We start from the raw sequence: 12,647 nt of genomic DNA on the forward strand, positions 1-12,647 counted from the left end.
AACCATCCAACCATTGCTATGACACACAATGACCACCAGGGGGCAGACACTCAATGCAGGAGCTGCCAAGCTGCAGTGACCTGGCAGCGGCGGTTCTTGGGTGACGCACCCCGAAACCAGAAAGGAGGGAACCTGATTCCTCGCGGGGCCGTGTGATTCCACCTTCGGCCGTGGGTTATGTTGTTGCTGAGGCACTGTTGGCCCCGAATCTGGTTTACTGCACACTTGCGTTTGCGTTCCACACCCTGTACGACAGCAACTTTGCAGAGTGCCCTCTCGCACTCTGGAACCCCTTGGGGGATGTTGGAGAGCCGGTTTCAGCCCGATCCCCACAGGCCAGGCCGAGGGACCCCACCTGTCAGAGGGACCCCACTTACTCCGCAGACGCTGGGGAGGGACCGCGGGAGGTTGGCTCCAGGGCGTGTCCAGCCTGTCTCACCCAGTCCCACCCCACCAGCCACCTTCTAATTAATACCATTTCAATGTGCATGAATCTGTGCACTGGGTCACTAGTACTATAATAACACCACAGGAGAGAAGCAGCTCATGACCAGGAAAAGTTTTTTCATATGAGATGGGCAATGCAACCCGCCCCCGCTCCCCCCGCTTGCATCAGGTGTCATGGGAGCCCATCTCCCTGGTCAGGAGAGGGGGCTTGTGCCTCCCTCAGTCTTCCCCAGAGGCCCGCGTGCCCACTCATCTGTATTGCTGGGTGTGAGCTCCTGGAAGCCACACAGGAGCTTGATAGGAGGTGCCAAACAGAACAGGACTGCAGGCAAATTGGACTGAGGGTGAGCCGCACTCTCTAAGTTGCCTTATGTCCACGGGCATTTGCTGATTCCTTCTCCTAGCAGGAGGCCCACACTCATGGTCTAAGCCAGACTGCTTCAGAGAGCAAGGGCAGGAAACCGCAGCACCCAGCACCTCCCTCATTTCTCACAACCCTACAGAGGAGGAGAAATGTCCCTATACAGAGGGAACTGAGGCTCAGTGGGGCAATGTGCCTGGCCCCAGTTCAGACCTGGGCTCCAGCCCCATCAGGGTGCTCCCAGAGTTCTTTGCTCCTCTCCAATACCCAGCAGTGCTCAACGTGGAGGCCCGTGATCAGGGAGGAGAGTGAGGATGTGGCCTCTACTGGGCCCTCAGAATCCCTGTTTACAGCCCCTCCCCTTCTCTTGTCCATCAGTGGCTGTTCTAATTCTTGACCTCCCCATACCCTACTTCTACTAACCCTCTCTGTTGGTGGGGAACCCTGGATACATCAAAGTGTGTTCAGCAGTGCCAAAGGCTCGATTTTGGCACTCGTGATCTAGAGCAGCAGTCGCCAATCTTTCGGACCTCATGGACCACCAGTGGTCGGTGGACCACCAGTTGGCGACCACTGCTCCAAAGGTTTCCTTAAAACAGCAGTTGCCAATCTTTCGGACCTCACGGACCACCAGTTGGCGACCACTGATCTAGAGGACAGGAAGGAGAGACACACTGGGAGCAAGTCCTCACACAGGGATAAACCTGAGATGAGCGGCTGATCTGCTCACCCTGATCATCTCTACCCTGGGCCATAGTCCCTGCTTAAGCGAGGCTGAGGTCATGTCCCTGCTGTTCGCCAGCTCCATGATGGAGGACCTGGTGTTCCACAACAGTTTCAGCAGAGCTGGAGTCTGGACTGTACCCAAAATCTTTGGGCAGAGGCAGTGGGGTCTCAGGGCCCAGGCAACATCTCCGTGGAGGGCGCTGGCCTCACCCTCCATCCTAGCATTCTTTTTTAAAAATTTGTTTTTACTAACTTCAGAGAGAGAGGGAAGGAGAGTGAGAGTGAGACAGAAACATCGATGAGAGAGAAACATCGTTTGGCTGTCTCCTGCACCTCCCTTATTGGGGATCTAGCCAGCAACCCAGGTATGTGCCCTGAATGGGAACTGAGGCAGGGGCAGGCCAGGCAATGGGCAAGGCTCCTGCAATCCCTTCTTTGTTGCACAGCCCTGGGAGGAACACACTCAGGTAACTGGCCCAACATCACCAAGCCAATGCTTGCTTCCCACGCCACAAAGCTGCCTCAGAACATGAGAGAATGCCACGGTGGTGTCTCTTCGCTTACCACATGTGCACGTCTTTACAGCCCAGCCGTTGGCTCTGTGCCAGCCCTATCCCCACGACTGCCAATGCCCAGTCCCCAACTCCTGGGTGCATGGTACGACACTCAACCAACTAAGCCACACTGACCAGGCCAGCCTAGCATTATTATTATTATTATTCTAAGTATGTATTTTATTTAAAAATATATTTTTTAATTGTTTTTAGTGAGGAAGGGAGAGATAGAGAAAGAAACATCAGTGATGAGAGAGAATCACTGATCGGCTGCGTCCTACACATCCCCTACTGGGGATCAAGCCCACAACTGGGCATGTGCCCTGATACCCTATACAACCCTGAACAGAGTGTGAGAGCAGACACTCTTGCCTTGTTAAAAGGGACACTTTCCAAGCATCTCCAGTTTTGGTGGCAGTACCTCTATCCTTGGGGAAGTGTGGACACTTCCCAGGAGAAGGCACTTGACCTGGAAGGCTGTCAGGAGCCTGCAGAAGCAAGGCTGAGGCAAGGGGCAGGGAAAGGCCCTGGCTATGCTGTTCTGGCTACACAGGAGTGGCCTGCAGTAGCTCTGGGACTACCCAGATGTCCTGAGGGCCCTGGTCTCCTGAGAAGTCTTCAGGGCTGGGCTGGCTTCACAAGCCACTCAGCCCACAGACTGGTCATTCTTGTATACCTACAACTGGTCATACATGGTGTCTGCACTCTCCACAGCCAACTGTGCACCTTTGATGGGATACGGGCCACAGTAGCCCCTTTTGCTGAGCCTTAAGTAGCTTCTGACACTGATCTGCCCTCTTGCCAGCAGCCTTCCTGACAACTCTCTGCAACACAGACAGCTCTCTGGAACACTTGCTGTTGTGGCTCTCATGTGCCAGCTCCAGTTCCCACTAGCACTAGGTGAACCAGCCTTTCATCCATGGGGGCCCAGGGGATGGAGAGCTACTGCGCCCACCAAGCTGCTTTTCTGGGCCTCTGAGTCCAGGGCCTTTCACAAGTCTCTGCCCACGTCACTCTCGTACTGTGGCAGCCAAGACAGAAAACAAATTTATGCTTTCTGTTTACATTTCTCCTGAGATTGTGAATTCATACAGAGACTTCAACTGCACTGGTGTGGTGAACCATCCAGTATATTATATGAACTTTAATGTCTTAATGGTCTTACAGAGCAGGAGCCCCACCTGCTGGTCTTTTTTTAAAGTGGAAGAAATATCACCCAGAGATCACACGGTTGCATAGTGTCCACCTGCAAAGCGCCACCTAGTGAGGAGTTTTATATTTAATCTTTTTCTTAAAGATTCTAACAGCAAAAATTGATTACTGTTAAGTAATGAAAACTGTCACTACCCACCACATCACCACAGTCAGAAAACAGGAAGAGCTCAAACTGGGATATAAGTTGGAAGTCTTGCTCTTAGTCTTAAAAGGAGAGGAGATAGTTCTGAAGTCATCAATTACAGTTGATTTGTGAACATACAGCCACACTCAAGTTCAAGTTCTTCAGTGAATACTTGTAACCCAAGAGCTAAAATGAGCCAACCTGAGAGATAGCAGTTAGAGGAGGCCAGGTTGTGTGAGACACACATGTTCATTAGAGTATTTGCCCATCAAAGCCTGTGAGACAGCTCTGTGGGCAAATGCTGCCATCGCTGCTATGCCATGTGTTGTGGACTCTCACCTCTCACAAGCCCCTGCCACTGAGGAAGTAACGGGCCATGTAGCCTCTGGCCTTGAATGGGGAAGCTGACTTGTGACCCAGCATCAGTCTCACCTGGGTCCAGACACATGAACTTGCAGCACTCCTTGGGGTCCTTGCGATACTGCTGACAGCCCTGGGGCCGTTCGCAGAGGGCAGCCACGCACATCTCTGGCTCCCCTCCATGGCAGGTGCAGCTCAGGCATGGGTCATTTCCTTTGGGGGTGAAGTAGAGCCCTTCATCCACCACATTGTCCTTGATGTCAACACATGTCTGACCTGCAACAGACACACACAAACACAAATGTATGTTACCAGCAGAACCAGCTCCGAGTCTCCCCACAAACAACAACAGAGGAGTTGGCAAGATCAACCTGAGAACCACTTCCTGTGAGTACTGTTCAAGAGAGGTCACTACAGCTCTGACTGGTTTGGCTCAGTGGATAGAGCGTCGGCCTGCAGACTGAAGGGTCTCAGGTTCAATTCTGGTCAAGGGCATGTACCCTGGTTGCGGGCACATCCCCAGTAGGGGGTGTGTAGGAGGCAGCCGATCAATGTTTCTCTTGCATCGATGTTTCTAACTCTCTATCCCTCTCCCTTCCTCTCTGTAAAAAATCAATAAAATATATTAAAAAAAAAAATAGGTCACTACAGCACTCTGTTAGGACAAAGCGCACCTGGCCAGGGCACACCTAGCTGCAAACCTAGACAGCTAGAACAGAGGAGAGTGCCAGATTCCAGGGGAAAGCCCATGGAAGTGTCTGCTTTTACAATACCTAAGCCCTAGCTGGTTTGGCTCAGTGGATAGAGCGTCACCCTGCCGACTGAAGGGTCCAAGGTTCGATTCCGGTCAAGAGAATATACCTTGGTTGCGGGCATATCCCCAGTAGGGAGTGTGCAGGAGGCAGCTGATCGATGTTTCTCTCGCATCGATGTTTCTCTCTATCCCTCTCCCTTCCTCTCTGTGAAAAAAATTAAAAAAATATTAAAAAAAAAAAAAAAAAAAGACTGAGCAATACGGAAGGAAGTATAAATAATAAGTCAAAAGGAGGTCATAATGATAGGCATATAAATGCCTCAAAAATGCAAAGAGAATGCTAACATAAGTTTGTAGCAATGAGTTAGAAATTTTATATTGCATGGGCAATGCCCTAGATCAGCGGTTCTCAACCTGTGGGTGGCGACCCCTTTGGCGGTCTAACGACCCTTTCACAGGGGTCGCCTAAGACCATTCTGCATATCAGATATTTACATTACGATTCATAACAGTAGCAATATTACAGTTATGAAGTAGCAACGAAAATAATTTTATGGTTGGGTCACAACATGAGGAACTGTAAAGGGCCAGAAGGTTGAGAACCACTGCCCTAGATGAATATGATTTACCAAAACAAACTAAAATATAACTAGAACACTTGAATACATTTAAATGATTTCTTTAATCATTAAAGGAACTAAATCAATATGAAAAATCTGTACCCAAGACATATGTATACACACACGTGCACACGCATGCATGCACACACACACACATCTTAGCTCTGTCCACTGAGATGTAAAAGCAATGAGCATAATAAGTGCATAGGTCCTCCCCTTGGAGAAAAGGCTAATTCCACAGAGTACAAAATTAACCTGAATGATAGGAACATGTCAAAAGGACAGCTTGTGAAATAAAAACCAATAGAACTCAAAGGAGAAATAGACAATTTCACAATTCTACTTGTGGACTTCAACACTTCCCTCTCAACAATTGATAGAACTCCTAGACAGAATGTTGGCAAAGATATAGAATATTTGAACACCACAGTCAATCAATAGAATCTAATACACACACACTCACACACACTTGCTCTCACTCTTTCACTCCCCACCCAACAGCAGAAGCCACATTTTTCTGAAGCATCCATGGAACATTCACCAAGACAGACAGTAACCTGGAGGCATAAAATATATCTCAACAAATTTAAATAACTTATCACATAGAAGTTATTCTCTGACCATAATGAAATCAAACTAGAAATCAATAACAGGAAAATCTCTAAGCAGACAGAAACTGAATGATGACCTGCCCTTGCCTCCCAGGTTGCATCTGGGCACGATTCCATCCTCCATTCATGGCAGAGGGGACTGGGTGAGGCAAGGGAGCCCTGCCTTCGGTCAGCCCGACCACACTGCTAGCCCCCAAAGCTGGAAAATATTTGGACCTTGATGTGGAATGTGGGTGAGAGAACTGGCATAGGGACCAGCTGAAGAGGGGAAGCGGTCCAGACAGGACAGAGAAGCAGAGTGAGGGGTCTCACAAAGACCCCAGGAGAGGAGGGGGAGGTGAGCAAAGGAGTCAGAGGCACCTAGACACCACAGTATCTGGCAAGTCCTGTCACCATTCTCATTTAGTTTACTAACATCCAGGTGGGGAGGGAAGGATTTATCACCTCTATCCTGGGAAAAGAGAAACGAGGGCCAGAAATGGCCATTGCTGCCTAGGTCACAGAACTAAGTAGCAGGCCAGTCAGGCTCATACCAGCCCTGGGTCCCAGCCTAGGCTCTAGCCCTCATCCCCAAGGCACCTGTGCACCTTCAGAGTAAGGTGTGAGTCAGGCACAGCGTGCCTGCTGCCTACTATAAAATGGGTAAGTCCACTCACAGTTGACATCAATCAAGGTCCAGAAATTAGAAAGCCACATTCTCACAAGAAGCACATTCTTTCCAGCTCACTAAAGGAGTCAAGTTCAAGGTGGCTTACTTCTTTTACAGAGAAACGAAGACTTCTCGTAGCAGTTCTCCGCATGCCAGCTGTGCAGGTCATGGTTGCGGAGAGTGGGGAAGTGGAAGCATTGCAGCTGGGCGCAGAACACATTGTCACTTTCAGACATGGCCGAGGCAAAGATGGGGTCTGGGGGTAGGAAAACCTCTGAGGAACCTATAGGGAGACAAAAGGGAAGGCTGACCATTACAACATAATGTCAACAATGTCACATCCCAACCATGTGCAGTCTTCACAGCGACCGAGGCCTGCCCTAAAGTGAACCATCGATCAAAGAGCTCATGAACCACCAAATGGAGCTGTGCTGCAGTTATGGCATTAATTCACAACCTCCCTTAGCTCCACGGAGAGCAGGTTTCAGCACTGGGCGATGGGGGCCATGCTCCGTAGGCCAGGGAGGCAAGCACACGAACAAACCCTACTGGGCTGAGCGCCAGAGGAGGACCATACTAAGATGGGGATGTTTAAAGGCAGAACAACAACATGAAGAGTGAAGCAATGGGTTATAAGACAATAATGAAAATGTGTAAGTTCATATGGATAAAATGAACAAATAAATAAATAGGGGAGGGGAAAGTTCTCCTTTACAATAGAGTTTTAACTGATAGAGGACTCAAGAAGGAGCCCATTGCTTCTGCCATGAATGCATAATTTAGGCAGAAACGTGGCCCCTACACCCACTAGGAGCACCAGTTGGCCTGGTGAACTCCTGGAAGGCTCCCTGGGACCCACTCCCAGCTCCAGAGAGACTGTCTGTAATCCACTCAGCTATTACATTTCAAGTTGGAAATCAGGCGATCAAAAACCACGCTACCACTGCACCCCAGGGTGGGGGTGCAGGGGTGTTAGGGAGGGGGCCATGAACCTCTAAGCCTCTTTTCTAAGTCCCATGAATCTAGCACAGTCTCCTGATTATTCTCCCTCAGATATAACAAATATTAGCAAGCCCTACTCCTGTAAACAGGCACTCAGGTGACACTGTGCAACAACTACTTGCCTTTTGGAGCTGACATTTGAGGGGGGGCGGGTAGTAAACAGTGAAGACAGATTCTGAACAACAGTGTAAGTGAAGTACACATGTCGGAGGGTCATGGCTGCTATAGCAAAAAGAAAGCTGCAGCACAGAGGTGAAGGCAAGCCTCAGAACAGAGAATGGAGGAAGAGGGCTACACTGACATTTCTGACTGCTTGGGTTCAGTGGGTCTCTCGCCACCCACAGGCTCACTGTTTTGCTGGGACTCAAGGGACCCTGCATCTAGCCATAGTCATGGCTAAGATTTATTACAGCGATGCAACAAGATACACCAGCAGCAAGGGAGGGACAGTTCAGGTGGAGTCTGGAATAATCCAGGCCAGGCTTCCTCATCCTCCAAGCAGGAAGGTGCCATGGAGTGGGCCACTGCCAGCAGCCCTGCAATACATTTCTGCTAAGTAAAGCCTGGGTGCTGACCTCCGGTCCACCGCAATTCCAGACTTGCCAGGGAAGCAGGTGTTCACCGTAAATCCCTGTTTGTGCCATCTAGGCAGCCTGGCACAGCAGGCTCCATTTAATCCCCAAGCCGGTCCCAGACACTAGCCAGGGCCAGCCTGGCTACACTGCCTTCTCCTGCCCTACACTGGCATAAGCCTGAGCCAGGAAGCAGTGGCCCGGGGAGGGCTTCAATGGGAACAAGGGTGACCCAAGGGAAGAGAAGGTGAGAAGAGCAGGCATCCTTGTGGCTGAAAAGGAGGGCCAGGAGAGTGGTGGAAGGGGATGGCAGAGGGAAAGGGCACTCCAGGCCTCAGTGAGGACAGTGTCTTTGTGGGAGGAGAGTCATAAACAGCTGGGGCAGAGGAGTAGAGGACTCTCGCACAACCATGTGAGGAGACTGGGCTGGGTGGGGGTGGGAGCAAGGAGACCAGGCTGGCAGCGGTGGCTGCAGTAATTTAGGTGACTAATGGCAGATCTGGTGGCTGCAATCTGACAACAAGTGATGAGATTTTGGACACGTTTGAAAGGGGGTGAAGTATGAGAGGAGTCAGAGAGGATCCCTATGTCTCTGGCTCCAGCAAACTCCTCTATTTTAATTCTATCTGCCTGACAGCTTTCCTTCAAGTTTTGGATTTCCGAACTTCTCTGTCCTAGAAAGCTTGAACTTCCCTCCCTGACTCATGCCAGCTGCACACTTTGTATGCTCATTTTTATGCCCTAATTAAAGTCCTTACCTGTAAAAGGAGGACGGTGAGTCTAAAAATCTGGCCAAGTAAGAAGCAACCATGTGTTCCAGAAAAGACCCCAGCCTGGAAGAGGGCCTGCTGGTCACCAGAGCCCTCCCTGGGCCCATTCCTCTCCATGTCCCCTGTATCAGGTACCCCTAACAGGCTAGGCACCATTGATGATAGGGGGTGGGGGAAGGAGAGGAGATCCTAGTAATATACCCTGTTCAGGATGGTATACCTCCATTTCATACTCAACAACTCTTTTCAGAAGAGGCTTACCCTTTTTCCTTTTTATTTAAATTTACTGATTTTTAGAGAGAAAAAGGGAGAGAAACATCAAATTATTCTACTTATTTATGGATTCACTGGTTGATACTTATGTCTTGATTGAGGACCAGACCTGCAACCTTGGCATTTTGGGACAACACTCTAACCAACTGAACTACCCGGCCAGGGCCCAGAAAGGTTTACCTTTGAATGCTACCTCCCAGTGGCCTTCTAAGGAGCTGTTCCGGCTGGTGACGACATACTGGTAGCCAACCCACAACCTGCGAGAGGGCAGAAATGCAAGGAACCTTAGCATGGCAGCAGGAAAGCAGCCATTGATTGTGCATGAGTGTATTTTAATAGTTACACTGACCATTAAAGTACTGAGACTCTAAAATGCTAATGACTTTTTAAAGTTTTTAAATACTTACTTTTAATAAAATACATTAAAATTCTAAAGAATAAATTCACAGGTCAGAAAAAGTTTTATCTTGAGTGACTCCTTCCAAGACTGTCTTATTGATCCAAGAAAGCTTTCAGCCCGGCCAGTGTGGCTCAGTGGTTGAGCGTCGACCTATAAACCAGTGGACACAGTTTGATTCCCGGTCAGGGTCATGCCCCGGTGTTGGGTGGGTGCAGGAGGCAGCCAATCAATGATTCTCTCTCATCACTGATGCTTCTATCTCTCTCTCCCTCTCCCTTCCTCTCTGAAATCAATAAAAAATATATTAAAAACAAAACAAAAACACAAAAAGCCTTTCAAATTCTAAGCAAGACCAACCTTATCTGCGATGGACATAGAGCCCTGTGAATACACTAAAGCAGCGGTCGCCAACCTTTCGGACCTCACAGACCACCAGGCACAGAACAGTACTTTAAAGGAGTGAATTTTATGGCATGTGAATTAATCTCAATAAAAACCAAACACCAGTAAGTATACACTGCAGGGGTGGGTAAAAGCATGCTCACAGCCTCCAGCTTGGTCACGTGCTCAGAGCCAGCTCGCCCAGGCCTGCCCAGAACACAAGTCACAGCACTGAGGGGGCGGTGCACGTGAACCTGGTCGACTGCCACAGCCACTTGTTGAGTGTGTGCCCCTCATCCAAGCCTTCCAGTCCAGCCCTGGAGATGCCTTCCGCAAGTCCCACCACTGGGGGAGCCATGGCATTGTGCCACTCTGCCCCTCCAGCCTACTGCCATGCACACGCCCACCTGAAGGAGACAGGGTGCTTCCCTACCTACTGGACTGAACCCTCTCGCTTTTCCATGAACTTACAACCACCCTGTGAACTAGGAATTATTTTTCTCACTTGGTAGCTGCAGAAGAAAAAACAGCATGGTATCATGATTTGCCAATGTCACGGGATATGATGGTAGAGCCCAAAACCCAGCTCAGGTCTTAGAATAAAGGCTCTCTGTCCACTTGACATGGTCCTCTTGTTTATATGGCAGTTTGTGCCATTGCTGGGAGGGAGTACTGGCAGTCTGGCAAGCTCTGCAATTCACACTCTTGCCCCCAGCAGTGTGGATGGGGCAGCATGAAGCCACACACCACAGGTCATAGCACACGCCTGCCCCCACAACCCGGGGGCCTGGGAGATGCTGGCAGTTGGCCAGTTCCCACACTTTCTCTTCAGTGCTACAGAGCCTGGGGTCAGGAGCCAGGTTCTGGAGTTAGACTGCATGGGCTGGAACCCAGACACACCCCACAGCTAGTGTGTGCCTGTGGTCACATGCTTGTCCACCTGGGCCTCAGTCTTCTTGCCCACTGGTCTCCTGTGGTTTCTGGGAGGACTGAGTGATCGAGCCCATTGAAAGCACTGAGCAGCGGGCCTGGCAAAGCCCGTTTTCTTGGAAGGAACTACCACCCACCTGTGCACCCCTTGTGCTGGGCCTAGAAAAGCCCACACTGAGCAGCCCCTCCTGACACAGGCTGGGTCCCCTAACAGGTCAGCAGATGCAGCTGAACCTACAGAGGACCAACAAAAAAGACTGGCCCAAGGTGGCAACCCATCTCTGCCCTTCCAAGATCCCCCCCCCCCCCCCCCCTCAATGCCCATTTTAAACCACTGAATCTCCATTTCCAGTGGGTGGAGCTGCTCTTCCCAAAAATGCCAGCTGCTGGCTATGCCTTAGGACTGCCACGGCGGCCAAGAGGCCATGTGCTTGGTGGGCACTGGCCTGAACTCTGGCCCCTGGGTTCCCACCCAGTACTCACTTGTGCTGGTCCTGCCAAGCGAAACTCCGCTCTGGCTGGTCCCATTCTTGGGACAGGACGAAACGCAGCTCCTGGTCGGTGGAGAAGGTGGCAAGGGAGCCATTGACGCGCTGGCAGGTCTGTGCAGCGTCCCAGTAGTTCTCTCCACTCAGGTAGACCCTGTAGCAGCTGGCCGTGCCTTCATAGTGGTGCCACCCTGTCGGACACTTCCCTAGGAAACATGAAGGACAGAAGGGGAGTTGTCCCCCCAAATTAGGATCCTCACTCCAAAACAAAATTATATGTTGCTCAGAAATCACCCTAGAGAAATGGGGGAACTGAAGCTCAAGAGGAAAATTTCTGCCCCTAAGGACCACATACTTTGTGGCATACTCAAGTTTCTCTACAATACAGATGCAACCTAAAGTACAAGTATATTCAGTGGTGAGTCTTCCCATTTGTATAAGGTCTTTAATTTACTTGGCAGTAAAGACTGACTGCTGGATTCTTTGGATAAAGTGGATTTCATTCTCTGAATAAGTCTGGTTGACCAGATGGCAGAACTGCCCACACCAGCTCACTGCAAGGCCTGGTAGGAGTGAGCAAGGAGGTTCCCTGCCCACTTTGTCCTCACTGCCCAAATGCTGGCTCTTTTGGTCACCCTGCCAGCAAGCCCACAGCTTCTTGAGCCTACTCATTGGTTCTCTGTTCACATAGGTGCTGGCTAGCATTCCCCTAAAACAGAAGCTCAGGAGATCATAGCTGGAAGGGCACTGAGGTTGTGGGAGCAACTCCTGCCTTCTACAGATGAGAAAATGAGGCCCAGGTGGTTCCATAGTGGGCAAAAGCCAAGTAGCCAGTTGAAGTCAGAGTCTCAGCTAGATGAGATGGGCCAGATATCTTCTTGCCAGGTGGACCCACCCTGAGGGTGGCAAGGCTGGCCTTGGGTAAGGGCAATGACCTGTTCTACAGGATGTATAACCTTCAAATGCCAGGGTACCTAACTCCTAACTAAAAGTACACTGATGGGCCCTAGCTGGTTTGGTTCAGTGGATAGAGCATTAGCCTGCAGACCAAAGGGTCCCAGGTTCGATTCTGGTCAAGGGCACATGCCCGGGCTGCGGGCTCAATCCCCAGTAGGGGGCATGTAGGAGGCAGCTGGTTAATAATTCTCTATTATCATTGATGTTTCTATCTTTCTCCCTCTCCCTTCAAAAGTACACTGATGGGCCCTAGCTGGTTTGGTTCAGTGGATAGAGCATTAGCCTGCAGACCAAAGGGTCCCAGGTTCGATTCTGGTCAAGGGCACATGCCCGGGCTGCGGGCTCAATCCCCAGTAGGGGGCATGTAGGAGGCAGCTGGTTAATAATTCTCTATTATCATTGATGTTTCTATCTTTCTCCCTCTCCCTTCCTCTCTGAAATCAATAATAATAA

The 12,647-nt window shown here is 50.2% G+C and overlaps 1 protein-coding gene across 1 annotated transcript in view; it reads right to left on the reverse strand.

Annotated features, from left to right (window-relative positions):
- The window catches only part of DGCR2 (DiGeorge syndrome critical region gene 2), a 48,511-nt gene that overhangs the window by 7,616 nt on the left and 28,248 nt on the right, over positions 1-12,647 (reverse strand). The window contains exons 4-7 of the mRNA XM_005875588.2: positions 11,233-11,443; positions 9,219-9,295; positions 6,528-6,704; positions 3,860-4,063 (exon numbers count right to left, since the gene is read on the reverse strand). Of these exons, the coding sequence (XP_005875650.2) occupies positions 3,860-4,063; positions 6,528-6,704; positions 9,219-9,295; positions 11,233-11,443 (669 nt within the window). The remainder of the gene's footprint in view (positions 1-3,859; positions 4,064-6,527; positions 6,705-9,218; positions 9,296-11,232; positions 11,444-12,647) is intronic.

The sequence above is a fragment of the Myotis brandtii genome, unplaced genomic scaffold (genome assembly GCF_000412655.1).
Source record: "Myotis brandtii unplaced genomic scaffold, ASM41265v1 scaffold463, whole genome shotgun sequence".
Taxonomy (NCBI): Eukaryota; Metazoa; Chordata; class Mammalia; order Chiroptera; family Vespertilionidae; genus Myotis; species Myotis brandtii.